This window comes from Myotis davidii, unplaced genomic scaffold, assembly GCF_000327345.1.
Source record: "Myotis davidii unplaced genomic scaffold, ASM32734v1 scaffold909, whole genome shotgun sequence".
NCBI lineage: Eukaryota > Metazoa > Chordata > Mammalia > Chiroptera > Vespertilionidae > Myotis > Myotis davidii.
The window spans coordinates 185,073-201,593 of NW_006299490.1; the positions used below are offsets into that span (position 1 = coordinate 185,073).

General features: G+C 42.0%; 1 protein-coding gene and 1 pseudogene across 9 annotated transcripts in view; both read right to left on the reverse strand.

Moving 5' to 3' along the window:
* The window catches only part of ARHGAP12 (Rho GTPase activating protein 12), a 199,358-nt gene that overhangs the window by 59,429 nt on the left and 123,408 nt on the right, over nt 1-16,521 (reverse strand). For all 9 annotated transcript variants that reach the window (XM_015571421.1, XM_006775190.2, XM_015571424.1 and 6 more), the window contains one exon: nt 1,648-1,773. In XM_015571421.1, coding sequence (XP_015426907.1) covers nt 1,648-1,773 — 126 coding nt within the window. The remainder of the gene's footprint in view (nt 1-1,647; nt 1,774-16,521) is intronic.
* LOC107184888 lies at nt 11,395-12,207 on the reverse strand (annotated as a pseudogene).

Sequence of the window (16,521 nt, forward strand, 5' to 3'; positions counted from 1 at the left end):
AAAAAGGTAAAGATACAAATTATGAACAACAAATACATACCTATCAACAAGTGAATCTAAAAACCAAGTGAATAAAAAATGTAATGAACAGAATAAACTGGTGAGTAGAATTGAATCAGGGACATAGAAAGGGAGTGGACTGACAATTCTCGGGGGTGAGGGATGTGGGGTGTGCGGGAAGAGACTGGACAAAAATCCTGAACCTATGGATGAGGACAGTGGCAGGGGTAAGGGCAGAAGGTGGGGTGGGAACTGGGTGGAGAGGAGCTATGGGGGGAAAAAAGAGGAACAAATGTAGTAATCTGAACAATAAACATTTAATTAAAAAAAGTAAAGTACATACAAACATATTCTAAAAAAAAGAAAGAAAAATTTAAAAGGAGTACAAACTTTTAAGTCCACATCACCAAACTAATCATTCTTTTTGTTCCTTATTAAGAGGCAGTGGAGTTGGTTCTGCAATGGCTTTTACATTAGAGCTTTATACATGGTCTGAAGGAGCTTTCTATATACCCTCATTGTAATTTGGTTCTTGGAGTAAAATGACTTTTTCTATTAAAATCTCTAGGAATCTTATCTACTCAGGTTAATCTCAATGTAATGTATCTTCAAGCATTCTTCAATGGCAAAAACCCCAGAATTTCAATCCTTTAATATGCCATCTACATTCAACCTTCCAAAGCAGAAATTAGAAACTTATCTACTACTTTCATTGTTATTCTTTTAGTCCATCTTATGAGTAAAATATTTCTACAGCTCTACAAAAGTCAATCTTTTAATTCAACAAAGATAACTTTACAGCCATTTGTACTACTAAAGAAAATACTTGTTTTGACTGACTGAGATAATTTATAAAGGACTTTAAGACTGAAAGTATCCAAATATAGAGAACTACACCTTAGGAGAGTTCATTCTGTTTACAGTAGTACACCTAAAAATGCAGGAAACCTTTTAATTATGTCAAAAGAGAAGCCTGATAGTAAACTTTTTTAAAAGTCTCCAACAACAAATATTTTTCTAAAATAGTTTCCTTAATATTAGAGTGTTAACACCACCCTCACATTTTAACATTAGTATACCTAATGTTCTGCAAATTTGTACTGATTACCTACTCCATCCCCAAAATGAAGCCACAATGAAAAGATGTAACACAAGGAAGTTTAAAACTTTATGGCTTTTCCATTCTGAAGTTTGCATCAAAATTCATCTATTTGAAATCAGAACATTACTTCTCAGATTGATAAAAGAAGCACTTTATGCAAAGAGCATTTAGGGAAACATAGGGTGTAAGATTCCAATCATTCCTGATATGAGAAAAATTGTCCGTACTATAAAACTTTCTAGAGATTAAAGACAAATAATTAACAAATATATAACTTGAAAACAGGGTTATCAAAATAAAACAACACTCTGTCAACTACTAGGCTCAAATGTATCAAGGTATATGCATACATCATTAAACTATAGATAAGAAGGTCCATTGTGTAAAAGCACTTCAAAACCAAACTTTATTGTGCAAAAATCAAAACACTTCAAAACCAAAATCTACTACAGGACAAAGAGTCACTAAGGTATGATATTCAGCTAAGGAGAAAATAAAAAAGAATTTGCCAAAATTCACAGCAGATTTTTTTCAAAAAGTCTTACCTTGTCATTGGTGTCCAGCACAATGGTGCTATGTCTCCACTTTGTCAATACTATTGGTTCTTGTAGCCGCCTGTCCAGGCTCCTACTTTTAATTATTTCTCTTTGTTGCTGAGATGAAACATTATACTAAAGAAAAAAATATACTTCATAAATAATAGAAACAAAACTAAAATCTAAATATGCCAGCCCCCAATGACACACGAAGTAAGGCACAGTTCATCATATGACACTAACATGAATTTTCTGTCCTTGGTTTTCTCATCTGACCAGCATGTTGGTATTAGAGGGACCAAATAAATGTTATCTTTGGCAAAATATTAAATCTTCCTAAGTCTAAGTTTCATCAAATGTGAAACAGATATAACAGGAATATCTAGTTCACAGAGTTGACATGAGGATTAAACTAAGTGTAAAAGGTAGCAAATACTGACCTGATAGGTCCTCAATAAATATTAGTTACCATCTACTATACATATGAAAGCCTAAGTGACCGAACAACCGGTCAAGCAGTTGCTATGACATGCACTGACACCAGGGGGCAGACGCTGAATGCAGGAGCTGCCCCCTGGTGATCAGTGCACTACCATAGCCAACCTCTGGCGGCCCCTCCCCCTACTGGCCAACCTCCTATGGCCCCGATTGCTGGCCAGTTCAAGGGACCCCACCCATGCACAATTTTGTGCACTGAGCCTCTAGTAATTTCTCAAATATGGTCATTGGACAAATTAACTTTTTAGGGTTTCTGCTACTTCTAAAATATACATGAATTCAATTTATGGTGTAGGTTATAAACAACTAGAGGCCTGGTGCACAAACATTTGTGCACTCGGGGGGGTCCCTCAGCCGGGCCTATGCCCTCTTGCAGTCTGGGACCCCTCAGAGGATGTCCATCTGTTGGCTTAGCCCCGCACCCTGGGGGATCGGGCCCAAGCTGGCAGTCAGACAACCGTCTGGCAGCCCAGCAGCCTTCGGGGGATGTCCACTTGCCAGCCAGGAGCAGGCCTAAGCTGCAGCTGGACATCCTTAGCGCTGCTGAGGAGGCTGGAGAGGCTACCACCACCACCGCTGTACTGACAGCTGTCAGCCTGGCTTGTGGCTGAGCACAGCTCCCACTGTGGGAGCATATTAACCACCAGGAGGCAGCTCCTACATTGAGCGTCTGCCCCCTGGTGGTCAGTGTGCATCATAGCGACCAGTCATTCTGGTTGTTCAGCCATAATGGTCACTTAGGCTTTTATTATATAGACTAGAGATCCAGTGCATGAAAATTCCTTCACTTGGGAAGGTCCCTCAGCCCGGTCTGAACCCTTTTGCAGTCCAGGATCACTCAGGGATGTCCACCTACCGGCTTAGGCTAGTTCCCTGGGGGATTGGGCCTAAGCTGGCAGTCAGACATCCTGCTGGCAGACCTTTTTTTCTTTTCTTTTTTTATTCTGGGATCTATTTACCTTTTATAATTGAAACTTTGTTGCCTTGAGGGCAGGTGGGAGCTTGCCATCGCCAGGGGAAACAGAAGCCTCGTGCTCTCTCCAGCTCCATGGCCACAGCCAGCTGAAAGCAGGTATCTGGGGTTTATTTATCTTCTATAATTGAAACTTTGTTACTTTGAGTGGAGCTCAGAGCCAGGCCATGGCAATCAGGAAGCTTGGCTTCCTCCATCATTGGGGCAACCAAGCCTCCAGCTTGCTCCAGCTCCGTGGCTGCCGCCCGCCATCTTGGTTGAGATAATTTGCATATAGTTGCTCTGATTGGCTAGTGGGTGTGGCTTAAGGCGTAGCGAAGGTATGGTAAATTTGCATGTTTGTCTTTTATTAGTGTAGATTCTTACATACACTATAAAAGTATTCTCATATTTAAAGAAAATTTTGTTCATTTGTTATTACTTTTGTTTTACTTATAAGCCAAACACACTATTATTTCTTTCTCTGAAGAGGTAAAAATATAATCAAGTCAAAAGGTAGAGATGGTCATAATTCTAAATCAATCCTTTATCAGTTGTGTACAACAGATAGGTAATAACTGCCCAAGAAAATTGTATATAAAATTAAAAACACATTATCAATAAGGCATTAAGTCATTTAAGTTTTTGAAATGTCAAGCATAAACAATTGAGAAATGTGAGGTTTAAGAGGTATGCTGTTTTATACAGGCAATTTAGTAAATAATAAATTGTAATAAAATAACAAAATTAATCTGCTTTTTTAAAAGATACCTTCTTCTACTGAAACCAAAAGATACCTAGTATATCTATTACCTCCACCCCTAAAAGCCCAGTTAATCTTGATTCTGATTATAATTTCAATAAAAGTATCTTTGGAGATGTTTTCACTACTAAAAACTCTTTCAACATTTTTTTCCACTGTATGCCATTTCTTTTCTCTCCAAAATGAGTCCCTACAGACTCTTCTAAAACTGTCTCCCAAAGCTCTTACTTTATTTTTCACATTAAAATTTGCCAAAGCCAGACAATCACTTGTGAGTGTTTCTTTTTAATTCACTGTTGCTTAATCTTAACATTTATCACAATTCACAAATGGGGTCATTTCTAAAATAAACAAAGAAGTTTAAAGGCTGCCAAAAAATTCTGTGCCAGCCTGGCCAGAGTGGCTCAGTGGTTGAACACTGACCTATGAACGAGGAGGTCACAGTTAGTTCCAGGTCAGGGCACATGCCCGGGTTGTGGGCTCAGTGTGGGCATGCAGGAGGCAGCCAATCAATGATTCTCTCTCACCACTGATGTTTGTCTCTCCCCCCTTCCTCCCCCTCCCTCCCTTCCTACCTTCCTTCCTCTCTGAAATCAATAAAAATGTATTTTTTAAAATTCTGTGCCAGAAATCTCTAAGTAAAAAGAGACCCAATTATTAAACAAGGCTATATTTTCCCTTCAATCATTGTCAGCAATAATGAAAATGAATAGTTGTATGAAAACTTATATATGAATTTGTTACCTCCCCTAGTTTTTGACCTTTACAATTACCACAACTGTTTAAAAATCCTTTCTATGTGGCAACAAAAATAATGTAATATTAACCTGGGTAATAATCACAATTTTAAATGTGTTAATTGTTTTATTAGGCAACAGTATGTTAATAAAAGCCAATAAAAAGCATAAATGAAAACATATAATCTAGTGTAGACAAAAGACAAAAATTAAGTGTCACAATTAGAGAAAAGAAAAATAAGAAGACCCCACAGTTACACACACTCTTAATTAAACAAGATGACAAAAAAAACTATTTTCTAATCCTTTTAAAATTACCTTTTTGTTTAAAATTTTAACTGAATTTTTATTTGAATTATTTCAAACATATAAAAGACTATAGACAATAATGAAAACCTACCATTGAGCTTTAGCATATCTAACATAAGACAGTTGCTTCAGCTACTTTTTTTTTTAAACAAAACATTACAGACCTATTAAAGGTTCTGAATATTGCTTCCAGATTCCATTCCTCTCTCCCTCCCCAGTAGTAACACATAATTCAATTTTCATTTTCATGAAATTTGTAATTTGATACATACTTAGCTATATGTATAAAAGCCTAATATGCAAAGTGTCCCCTCGGGAGTTTGACCAACCAGGAGTTCAATCACTCTCTATGACATGCACTGACCACCACAGGACGAAGGAAGGCCCGGCCGGCAGCTGGCAGCCAGGAAAGGGAGGCCCCAACCAACGGCCAGCAGCCGCTAGGGACCCTACCCGTGCATGAATTTTGTGCACTGGGCCTCTAGTATGTACATATGCAGACATTTAAAAAAATCTATCTGAAGGGTAAATGTTATTTCATTGTTTTAATTCATTTTCCTGGTCACTTTTAAAACTGAGTATCTTTTCATGTATCATTTCATGTTACTTCCTCTTCTGTGCATTTCTTAATCATGTATTTTGCCTATTTGCAACTAGGTTATCTTTCTCTTACTGGCATGTACACAAAGAAATAGGATGTTCTCTATTCTTGGGATTCTAAACCTTTGTAAATTATGGGAGTTAAATACATCTTTTGCTAGTCTGTAGCTCATGTTTTCTCCTTCGTGTATTGTATTTTTTACATTAGAAGACAGTTGTTTAATTTTGATTTAGTCACATCTGTCAATTTTGCCTTTCACAGTTTTTCTTTATATAGTCTTCTTTAAATAATTCTTCCTACTCTGTAGTCAAAGATATTCTTTATAGATATATCCTTCTATAGCCTTTAAAGTTTGCTTATTATAGTTATGCTAGGGATCCAGTACATGAAATTCATGCACAGAGTGGGGAGAAGGGGTCCCCTCAGCCTGACCTGCACCCTCTCCAATCTGGGAGCCCCTGGGGGATGTCCACTGCCAGTTTAGACCTGATTCCACGAGGATTGGGCCTAAACTGGCAGTTGGACAGCCCTCTCGCAATCCGGAACCTCGGGCTCCTAACCTCTCACCTGCCTGCCCTAACCACTCTGCCTGCCTGCCTTATCCCCCTAAATGCCCTCCCCTGACAGCCTGGTCACTCCTAACTGCCCTCCCCTGCCGGCCTGGTCCCCCCTGTTAACTTTTTTTTTTTAATCTTATCCCCTTCACACACAATTGTATTTGACTTCCTTATTGGCTTCTCCCTCTCACACAATTTTTCTCTCTCCTTTATGTAACACTTTTTCCTACTGACTCATCATTTATAAACTTTTCTTTCCTCCTTATTTCCTACTTCTGTTCCATCATCCTTCTTCCCATCTTTCTCCTGCCCTCCCTCCCTCCCCACATTTCTTCTTTCCTTTCTCTTTACCCTTGTATTCCCTCCCCTTTTCCTTCCTTCCCATCTTAATTTTCCCACCTTCACTTCCTCCCTCGGACCTGCTTTGCTCCCTCCTTCATTTCTTCCTATTTCCCATTCTCCTTTTAAGCTCTACTGGCTCCCCTTTAAAACTTTTCTTCCCTCCCTCTTTCTCTCATCCACATTCTTCTCTACTTACTTGTACTGTTTTAATATCTCCTCCCCTTTTCCTTCCTTCCCATCTTAATTTTTTTCTTTACTTCCTCCCTCAGACCTGCTTTGCTACCTCCCCCATTTCTTCCTTCTTCCCATTCTCCTTTTAAGTTCTACCAACTCCCCTTTAAAACTTTTCTTCCCTCCCTCCTTCCCTCTCATCCTACCTTTCCCAAACATTCTTCTCTACTTACTTCCACTGTTTTAATATCTACCTACCTGCCTAATTATTCACTACCATTTATCTTTTTTCTTTTCTGACTCCTACTTTTAAAATCTGCCCCCAGTACACAACTATACTTGATTTTCATTATAGCTCCTACAGTTCACTCATACATCCTCTTTTCCACTCTGCTCTCTACTGACTCCTTTATAAAGTTCTTCCCTCCCTCCTTCCCTTCTTAAAGTTTCCGTTGGGAGGGAGGGGGCGTTAACCCCCCAGCCCAGGGCTCAACCCCGGCCCGGTGTTTGCCATACCCACTTCCCTGGCCTGCCTGCTGCTGTCCTGTGCCCATTCCCTGCCTGGGACACCCAGCCCAGCGAGGGTGAAGGCCTCGGACCTTCCTCCACTCTGTTCTGGACCCGGAAGCACCTCCCTGCCAAAGGCTGCCAGTGCCCTCTTCCCGCATTTGGGGGTGGGGGGGGGGGGTGTTCCCTGCTCCACACCACCTGTGCCCCGCCCCTCGCCAGGCGCACCTGCTTAGTCCCCCTGCAGTTGCCACCCCCTCCCACGTGCAGCCCCACATTTCCTTCCCTTTTCCATTCTGCATCTTTTTCTTGTTCCCTTTCTGTATTTCTGTTTCTCTTCTCAGCCTGTCTGCATGCAGGCCTGCCTTCCTCTCCCTCTCCTTTCTTATCCCCTCCTATTGTATCCTATCCTACCCCGGCCTTGCAGCTGCCTGAGCAGAGGGTGGGGACACAGCCTGCTGATCTGGTCGTGATGTGACGTGGTAATGGACAATCAGCATATTCATACACACACACACACACACACATACACACTAGAGGCCTGGTACACAAAAACTTGTGCACTCAGAGGGGTCCCTCAGCCCGGCCTGTGCTCTCTCGCAGTCTGGGACCCCTTGGGGGATGTCCACCTGCTGGCTAAGGCCCTCTCCCCGGGGGATGGGGCCTAAGCTGCCAGTCAGACATACCACTGGCAGCCTGGGAGCCCTCAGGGGATGTCCACTTGCCAGCGGGGAGCAGGCCTAAGCTGCAGTCAGACATTCTTAGCGCTGCTGAGGAGGCAGGAGAGGCTCCCGCCACCACCGCTGTGCTGGCAGCCGTCAGCCTGGCTTGTGGCTGAGCAGAGCTCCCCCTGTAGGAGTGCACTGACCACCAGGGGGCAGCTCCTGCATTGAGTGTCTGCCCCCTGGTGGTCAGTGTGTATCATAGTGACCAGTCATTCCCAGTCGTTCTGCTGTTAGGGTCAATTTGCATATTACCCTCTTATTATATAGGACTAGTGGCCCAGTGCACGAAATTCATGTGTGTTTGGGAGGGGGGGGGGTCCCTCAGCCCAGCCTGCACCCTCTCCAATCAGGGACCCCTTGGGGTATGTCTGACTAAACCATAAGTCAGACATCCCTCTTGCAATCTGAGACCACTGGCTCCTAACCACTCACCTGCCTGCCTGCCTGATTGCTCCTAACTGCCTCTGCCTGCCTGATCACCCCTAACCTCTCTGTCTGCCTGCCTGATTGCCCCTAATTGCACTCCCTGCTGGCCTGATCTCCCCTAACTGCTTCTGCCTCGGCCCCCACCACAATTAGCTTAGTCTGGAAGGAAGTTGGACATCCAGAAAATGGCCAGTCATGCCAGTCTAATTAGCATTTTACCCTTTTATTAGTATAGATAGAGGCCTGGTGCATGGGTGGGGGGCAACTGGTTTGCCATGAAGGGTGTTCCGGATCAAGGTGGAGGTCCCCGCTGGGGTGCCTGGCCAGCCTGGGTTAGGGGCTAATGGCTGTTTGCAGAATGGCCACAGACCCTTCAGAGTAGGGGGTGTCCCACTGGGGTGCCTGGCAAGCCTGGGTGAGGGGCTGATGGCTGTTTGCAGGCTGGTCAAGTCCCCCAGAGGGTACCCTCATTCCATGGGGGTGTGGCCAGCCTGGGTGAGGGGCCCCAAGCCTCCTGCTCACTCCAACTCCGTGGCCACTGCCATCTTAGTTGGGTCAATTTGCATACTCGCTCCTGATTGGTTGGTGGGTGTAGCAGAGTGGCAGAGTGACGGTTAATTTGCATCTTTCTCTTTTATTAGTATAGATAGATCTGTAATCTACCTGGAAGTATGAAGTAAGGTCAAGGTCTACATTTAGTTCTTTTCTTTCATGTGAATAACCAATAATCTTAGCAACTTTTACTGCATAGTCCATGCTTAATCCATGGACTTGTAATGCCACATCTGAGCTTCCTATTCCATTCTGGTCTATTCTTCTATATATGTGTCCATACTAATCACTACAACAAAAACCCAGGCCCTCATGTGCATGCCTGCCTCCCCCCACCCACACATTCTCCCTACTCAGGAATATTTTGCTTCTTCATAGACATTTGTTTGCAAATAAAATTTAGAATGAGTTGCAACAAGGTGGGGAGGGGTATAGTAAATAGAAATGCAGCAAATTTTATAGACTAATGTGGACACTTATAAAATTAAGCCTACCAATGTAAGATCATAATGTAAAACTGCACCATTTATTTGGGTCTTCTTTTATGTCCTTCAATTCTGATCTGAAATTTTTCTTAAAATCTTACAAACTTTAATAGGCATCTTCTTAGTCATGGTTCTTCTTGTAGCTGTTGCTACTGTTAATGAAAAAGGGATCTTTATTCCTATAACATTTTAAAACTACTTACTAGAAAAATGAGTAGTCTTTATGTTGATTATATACTCAGCAACTGAACTATTATAAGTTTTGAGATTATAGAGTCTCTTGATTTTTCTAACAATTAAAAACAAAACACAAAAAACAATTGCATCTTTCTTTTCAATTCTATTACAGGTATCCCCCTCTCTCCAAAAGTTCATAGTGTGCCTTCTTTCCTTTTACAAAAGAACTACCTGAGTACACCTATTTTCACTAGCAGAAAAAATATCTGGAGGACTTTTGCTTTATGAAAAAAAGTCACATGTTGGACTTTTCGTCATTTTGGCTTACAAAAGTTTTCATAGGAATACTCTACTTTCCAATAGCAAGAGAAATCACTTTTTCTTTTTCTTTTCTTATTTTATTATTGAACAGAAGCAGTGATAGAGAATTTATAATCTAGTTCCTAACTCTAACAGGAAAGTTTCTGTAATTTCACCATGAAATATGAGATTTCCCATAGATTATCTGATAAACAATCTTTAGCATGATGAAATATATCATTACATCTGAAGTAATTTTCTTGTAAAAGCATATAGTTGGATCATGAGTTTTTGCCCAGTCTGAAAATCTTTTAATAGGTTTATTCAGAGCATTTACATTTAATATAATTATTTATGTAAGGATTAAGCCTGTCATTTTACTGTTTTCTGTTCTGTTTACATGCCTATTTCTCTATTTCTGCCTTCTTGTGGCCTACTACCACTTTTTTTTTTTTTAATCCTCACTCAATTATATGTGTGTTTTATTCATTGATTTTAGAGGTGCCCCGACAGGGGATGAAACCCACAACCTGGGTATGTGCCCTCATTGGGAACTGAACCTGAAACCTTTTTGGTATTATGGAGTGATACTCCAACCAACTGAGCAACCCCACCAGAGCCTACCATATTTTAATTTATCATACAGATATTCCCTGACTTACAATGACAATGGGGTTATGTGCCAAAAAATCCATCATACGTTATAAATATTGTTAAATCAAAAATGTACTTAACACAACTGATATACTGATCATTATAGCATAGCCAAGCCTACCTTAAACGTCCTCAACAAAATATCCAAAAAAACACTAGCAACACAGTGCACTGTAGAGTGTCCGTTGTTTACTCCATAATGACATGCCTGACTGGGAGCTACGCTTCCCTGCCAGTGCCCAGCATCATGAGAGAGCATTGCATGTTTATCTCTAGCCAAGGAAATGATCAAAACTCAAAATCTGAAGTGCAGTTTCTCCTGAATGACAACCACTTTCACACCATCATAAAGTTAAACAGCCATAAATCAAATCATCATAAGTGGGGACCGTCTATAGTTTCTTGAGTGTATCTCTTGTTTTTTAGTGCTTGCTCTAGGAATTACAATTTACATATTTAACATATCAGTATATTAGTATCAATATTTTACTACTTCAAGTGGAATGTAAAAACCTTAAAAAAATTTACACCAAATTATTCTCCTCGCCTTTATGATATAGTTGGTCTTAAACATCTCTATATTCAAGTGCTACTTCAGAAATATTGTAATTCCCCCTTTGAATGTCAAACATGATTTTTTAAAATTTCTCTTTATTGCTGAAAGTATTAGAAGTTCCTTTTCCCCCCAGTAAGCTCCTCCACCCCTCCCCCAGGCCTTCACGAAGCTACTGTGTGTGTCCATGGGTTATGCACATTTGCATATAAGTTATTTGGTTAATCTCTTCCTGCAGCTCCTCCCCCTTCTCTCTGAGATTCATCAGTCTATTCCATGCTTCCATGTCTCTAGATGTATTTTTTTCAGTTTGCTTTGTTCACTAGATTCTACATGTAAGTTAGGTCATGTGATATGTGTCCTTCTGTGACTGGTTTGTTTTAATACTTTTTTTTTCCTGCAAAAGGCTTTATTGTTGCATTTGGTCCAATGCATGGGAGAGGGATCCAGGGTGGTTAAAAGAATGGCTAGCAGTTTCGGGAAGAGGCTCAGGTAAAAGCCAGTGACACCAGGGGGATGCAGAAGGACCTCTGAAAGGCTTCTGGGCTCCAAAGGCGCCTAGTCGTGCTTGAGGGTGACCTTTCGAAGAGATACTCACCCAGTCCAGCCTGGGGGACAGCCAGCCTGCAGATATTAGTCAGGTGGTCACCCATCTTCTTAATCAGTTTCACTTGTTCATCCAGGAAGTGGTTCTCCAGGAAGTTGCAGAGATCAGGGTCTGCACAGGTAGGACCCAGGGCATGCATCTCCAAAAGGGCCTGGTTCAGGTTCTTCTCCAGGGCCAGGGTGGCTTCCATGGCATCCTGAGTTTTTCTCCAGTCACCTTGGGAAGGTGTCTGCACATCCTGGAAGAGAATGCAGCCGCCACGCTTGTTTTGCAACTTTTAAGAGATGCTAAGCGCCCTTGCACTTCTGCTCCGCCAACTCGCAGAAGTGGCCCACACCCTCCACACGGTTGAAATAGTAGCCCAGAGAGAGGTAGGTGTAGGAGGCCTGCAGTTGCAGGTTGGCCAAGTGATTGACCACAGCCTCCTCCTTGGTGGAATAATTCTGACGAATTTGGGAGTTCATGGTTGTTCAGCAACAAGGAGCTAAGGTAGAAACAAAATGGTGTGTTGGCTGGTTCCGGAGGTGGTTCTGAAGGTGGTGACTGGATGAGACACAGGAGAGTGGTCGGAGGTTGGAAGATGGGGCATCCCTGGGTTTGTTCCGTCCAAACATTGTTGAAGCAAGAGGCAGATTCGGGGCCTCCGAGTGCACAGCCTAACATAATACTCTTTAGGTCCCTCCATGGTGTCTCAAAGGGTAAGAGATCCTTCTTTTTTATAGCTGCGTAGTATTCCACTGTGTAAATGTACCACAGGTATTTTATCTACTCATCTACTGATGGGCACTTGGTCTGTTTCCACATCTTAGCTATTGTAAATTGTGCTGCTATGAACATAGGGGTGCATACATTCTTTCTGATTGGTGTTTCAGGCTTCTCAGGATATGTCCCTAGAAGTGAGATCATTGGGTCAAATAGCAGATCCATTTTTAAATTTTTGAGGAAACTCCATACTGTTCTCCACAGTGGACGCACCAGTTTGCATTCCCACCAGCAGTGCACAAGGGTTTCTTTTTCTCCACATCCTGGCCACGATTTATCGTTTGTTGATGATAACCATTCTGGTAGCTGTGATATCTCATTGTAGTTTTAATCTGCATCTCTCTGATGATTGGTGACTTTGAGCATTTTTTCCTATGTTTCATGCCCACCTGTACGTGCTCTTTGGAGAAGTGTCTATTCAGGTCCTTTGCCCATTTTTAAATTGGATTGTCTGTCTTCCTTCTATTAAGTTGTATGAGGTTTTTATTAACCTCTTATCAGATGTATCATTGGAAAATATGTTCTCCCATATAGTTGGCTCCATTTTCATTGTGTTGATGATTTCTTTTGCTGTGCAGAAGCTTTTTAGTTTGATGTATTCCCATTTGTTTTTTTCCTGTTTCCCTTGCTCTAGGGCAGTGGTTCTCAACCTGTGGGTCGCGACCCCTTTAGCGGTCGAACAACCTTTTCATAGGGGTCGCCTAAGACCATCCTGCATATCAGATATTTACATTACAATTCATAACAGTAACATCATTACAGTTATGAAATAGCAACGAAAATAATGGTTGGGTCACAACATGAGGAACTGTATTTAAAGGGCCAGAAGATTGAGAACCACTACTCTAGGGGCTGTATTGACAAATATATTGCTACAAAAGATGTCTGAGATTCGGTGCCTATGGTTTCTTCTAGGACTTTTATAGTTTCACCACTTACATTTAAGTCTAAAAATATGGAACTCTTCACAAGTTTGTGTGTCATCCTTACCCAGGGGCCATGCTAATCTTCTCTGTATTGTTCCAGTTTTAGTATATGTGCTGCTGAAGTGAGCACTCAAATAATTTTAAAAGCTCAGGACTAAAATCTCCTCAGATAGTCACCCTTCCCTGTTATTTCTTCATTCCTAATGTTCCAAGTATTCTTCAGTTATCATTTACCTTTCTATTTGAAGAAATTTTTGTGAAAAAAGACTGTTGGTGATAAATCTCTTAAGTTAATTTCATCTGAAAATATCTTTATTTTACTTTCATTCCTTAAGGATATTTTTGCTGGATATACAATTATGGGTTAACAGGTGTTTTCTTTTAACATATGAAAAATATTTCACCACTTCCTTCTGGCTTCATGGTTTCTAAGAAGACATCTACCACCATTTAAATCATTATTAACCTACTAGAGGCCTGGTGCACAAAAATTTGTGCACTGGGGGGGTAGAGTCCTTCAGCCTGGCCTGCCCCTGTCACAGTCTGGGAGCCCTCAGGGGATGTCTTACTGATGGCTTAGGCCTGCTCCCTGCCTAAGCCGCAGTCTGGCCTACCTCTGCAGGAAGCAACTGGGCCGATAATGGGAAGGCGCTGCCCCAATCACCCCATTGCCGGCTACCGCAGCTGCCAGCCCTTGGCCCTCGCTTCTTAGCGTTGGCCCCACCCCCCGCCTATGGGTGGATGGGGGGCGTTCTGGCACCAGACCAGCTGGAAAAGGGGCTGTGGGAGATTGAGGCACACCAGGTCGCATCCTGTCTAGCCTCTGTGGAGGCGAGGCACTGGGACCGGGCCTGTACCGCTGCCTCTGTGGAAGGGGTAGCACTGGGACTGGGAGCACACAGCCCCCTCTCCTGTGGCCTCTCCCGCACCCCTGCCACAAAAGGGGCCGCAGCGCTGGACCAGCCCGCACCAAGGCCTCTCCCGTGCTGCCTATGTGGAAGGGGTGGTGGTAGTTGCAGCAACAGGGGCACCGCCTCCTCTCCCATGGCAGCAGGGGCAGCGGCAGTACCTCTCCAGTGGCCTCTGCGAAAGGGGCCGCGCTGACCTGCCTCTCCTGCGCTGCCCTGCCTCTCCCACGCTCCTCGGCCCACACAGCCACTTTGGATTTGTCCAGATGGACGTCCAGAAGGCGTCCGGTATAATTAGCATATTACCCTTTTATTAGTATAGATAATAAATTTGTTGTTTCATTGAGCTGCTTTAAAGATTGGGTGAATGGGGCTGGGGCAGGGTCCTTAGTTTTCAGAAATGTGATTACATGTTTAGATGTGGATTTCTTCGAGTCTGTCCTTTTTAGAGTTTACTTTGCTTCTTAAATCTGTTGATTTCACTTTTTCCAAATTTGGAACATTTTCAAACATTATTTCTTCAAATATTTTTCAGCCTCGCACTCTCCTTCTGGAACTCCAATGAAACAAATGTTAGATCTTTTGCACTTTCCCACAGATCTGTGGTTTTGTTTATTTAGAAAACAAAACAAAACCTATTTATTCTTTCTAGGACCAGTAAACTGGCCTGGCATGTTTTTCCCATGGCAATGGGAGAGGTGAAAGAGCAAGCCCTGGTACTCAAGTCTGTCTCAATATTATGCTATGTGACACATCTGCTCAAATTCCATCAGTGAAAGCAAGTCACATGACTGTACTCAGTAAAGGGCAGGATAATACATCCCATCCACTTTGTAGTGGGAGGCCATTACAAAGGTACATGGTAAAGAGCACTAAAAAAGAGTGGGTAAAAAATGGCCTCAATGTCTCAATGATGTAATCTACCCTAGCAGGTTATCTGATCTTTTACCCCTGATGGCTTTTAAGATTGTTTATACTGAAGTTTTGCAGATCCAGTAAACTTTGTTAATACGTGGACTTACTTTTACCTTCCTTTAGTTTTAGAAAATTCAAAGAAGTTATATTTTTAATATTATTTCTCTACCATTTTCCTCCATTCTCTCCTTTTGGAATTCCTAGTATGAGTATAGAAAACGCAACCCATCTTCTATTTCCCTTAACTATGTATGCATTACTATTTGTTATCTTCCTATCTCTCTTCTATAGTTTATGCTATCCACTGTACTTTTTATTTCAATTACTATCTTTTTTATCTCAAAGATTTCTAATTGCACATTCTTTATTGTATTCACCTGTTCATGTTAACATTTGTTTTGAGTGTGAAATTCCTTGTTCTTTTAAAACAAAAGCTTTCATTTAAGTTTCTGAACACCCAAACATATTCAAAGTCTTTATCATCTAAAGTGAGTACAATGACCTGATAACTGATTTTCTCATGTCTGTAACAGCATTAGAGTTATTCCTGTGTTTTATTTGGAATTCTGAGAACTCACTTTGAGTGAGATTTTTTCTCTTTCTTAATTTATCCTTCTTTATTTTTTCCTTCCAATACTTCCTCTCATCTACTTGGTTTGTACTTCCCTTCACTTACATTCAATCTAGAACCATGTATATAATACATCTGTATACATATTCTATCTTACTTAGTTGTCAGATGAACATGTTTCTTCTTTCCAAATTTATAAACTCCTTGAGGGTAAAGACCAAGCGCTATGCATTTGTACCCATTATAACATCTACACAGTACTGAGAGATGAAAACATATTACAAAAAAGTTAAATTTCTAATATCTGTATTGAGGGTAACAAATCTCTGACAGAACTTAAGACTTACTTTCAGTGTTAAAAATCTTAGGGTACAGAATTTAATCTGCAGTCTACATCACTGTACAGTAATAAATCATTAAACAGTGATCCTAAAACATTTCCACTTATTTACTTACTAGAGGTCCGAAGCACGAAATTCGTGAAAGAGTAGGCCTTCCTTCCCCCGGCTGCCGGCACCGGCTTCCCAATGGCACCCAGGACTGAAGCTTCCCAGCGGCTGCCAGCAGACACCCGGGACCAAGGGTTCCCTCGCAGCCCCAGCTTCATCCAGAAAGTCGTCCAGAAGGACACCCAGTCTAATTAACATATTGCTCTTTTATTATTATAGACTAGAGGCCGGTGTACAAAAATTTGTGCACTTGGGGGGGTCCCTCAGCCCGGCCTGTACCCTCTCACAGTCTGTGGCCCCTCGGGAAATGACCACCTGCTGGCTTAGGCCCGCTCCCCGGGGGACTGGGCCTAAGCTGGCAGTCAGACATCCCTCTGGCAGGCCCAGAGCCCTCGGGGGATGTCCACTTGCCAGCGGGGAGCAGGCCTAGTGGCAG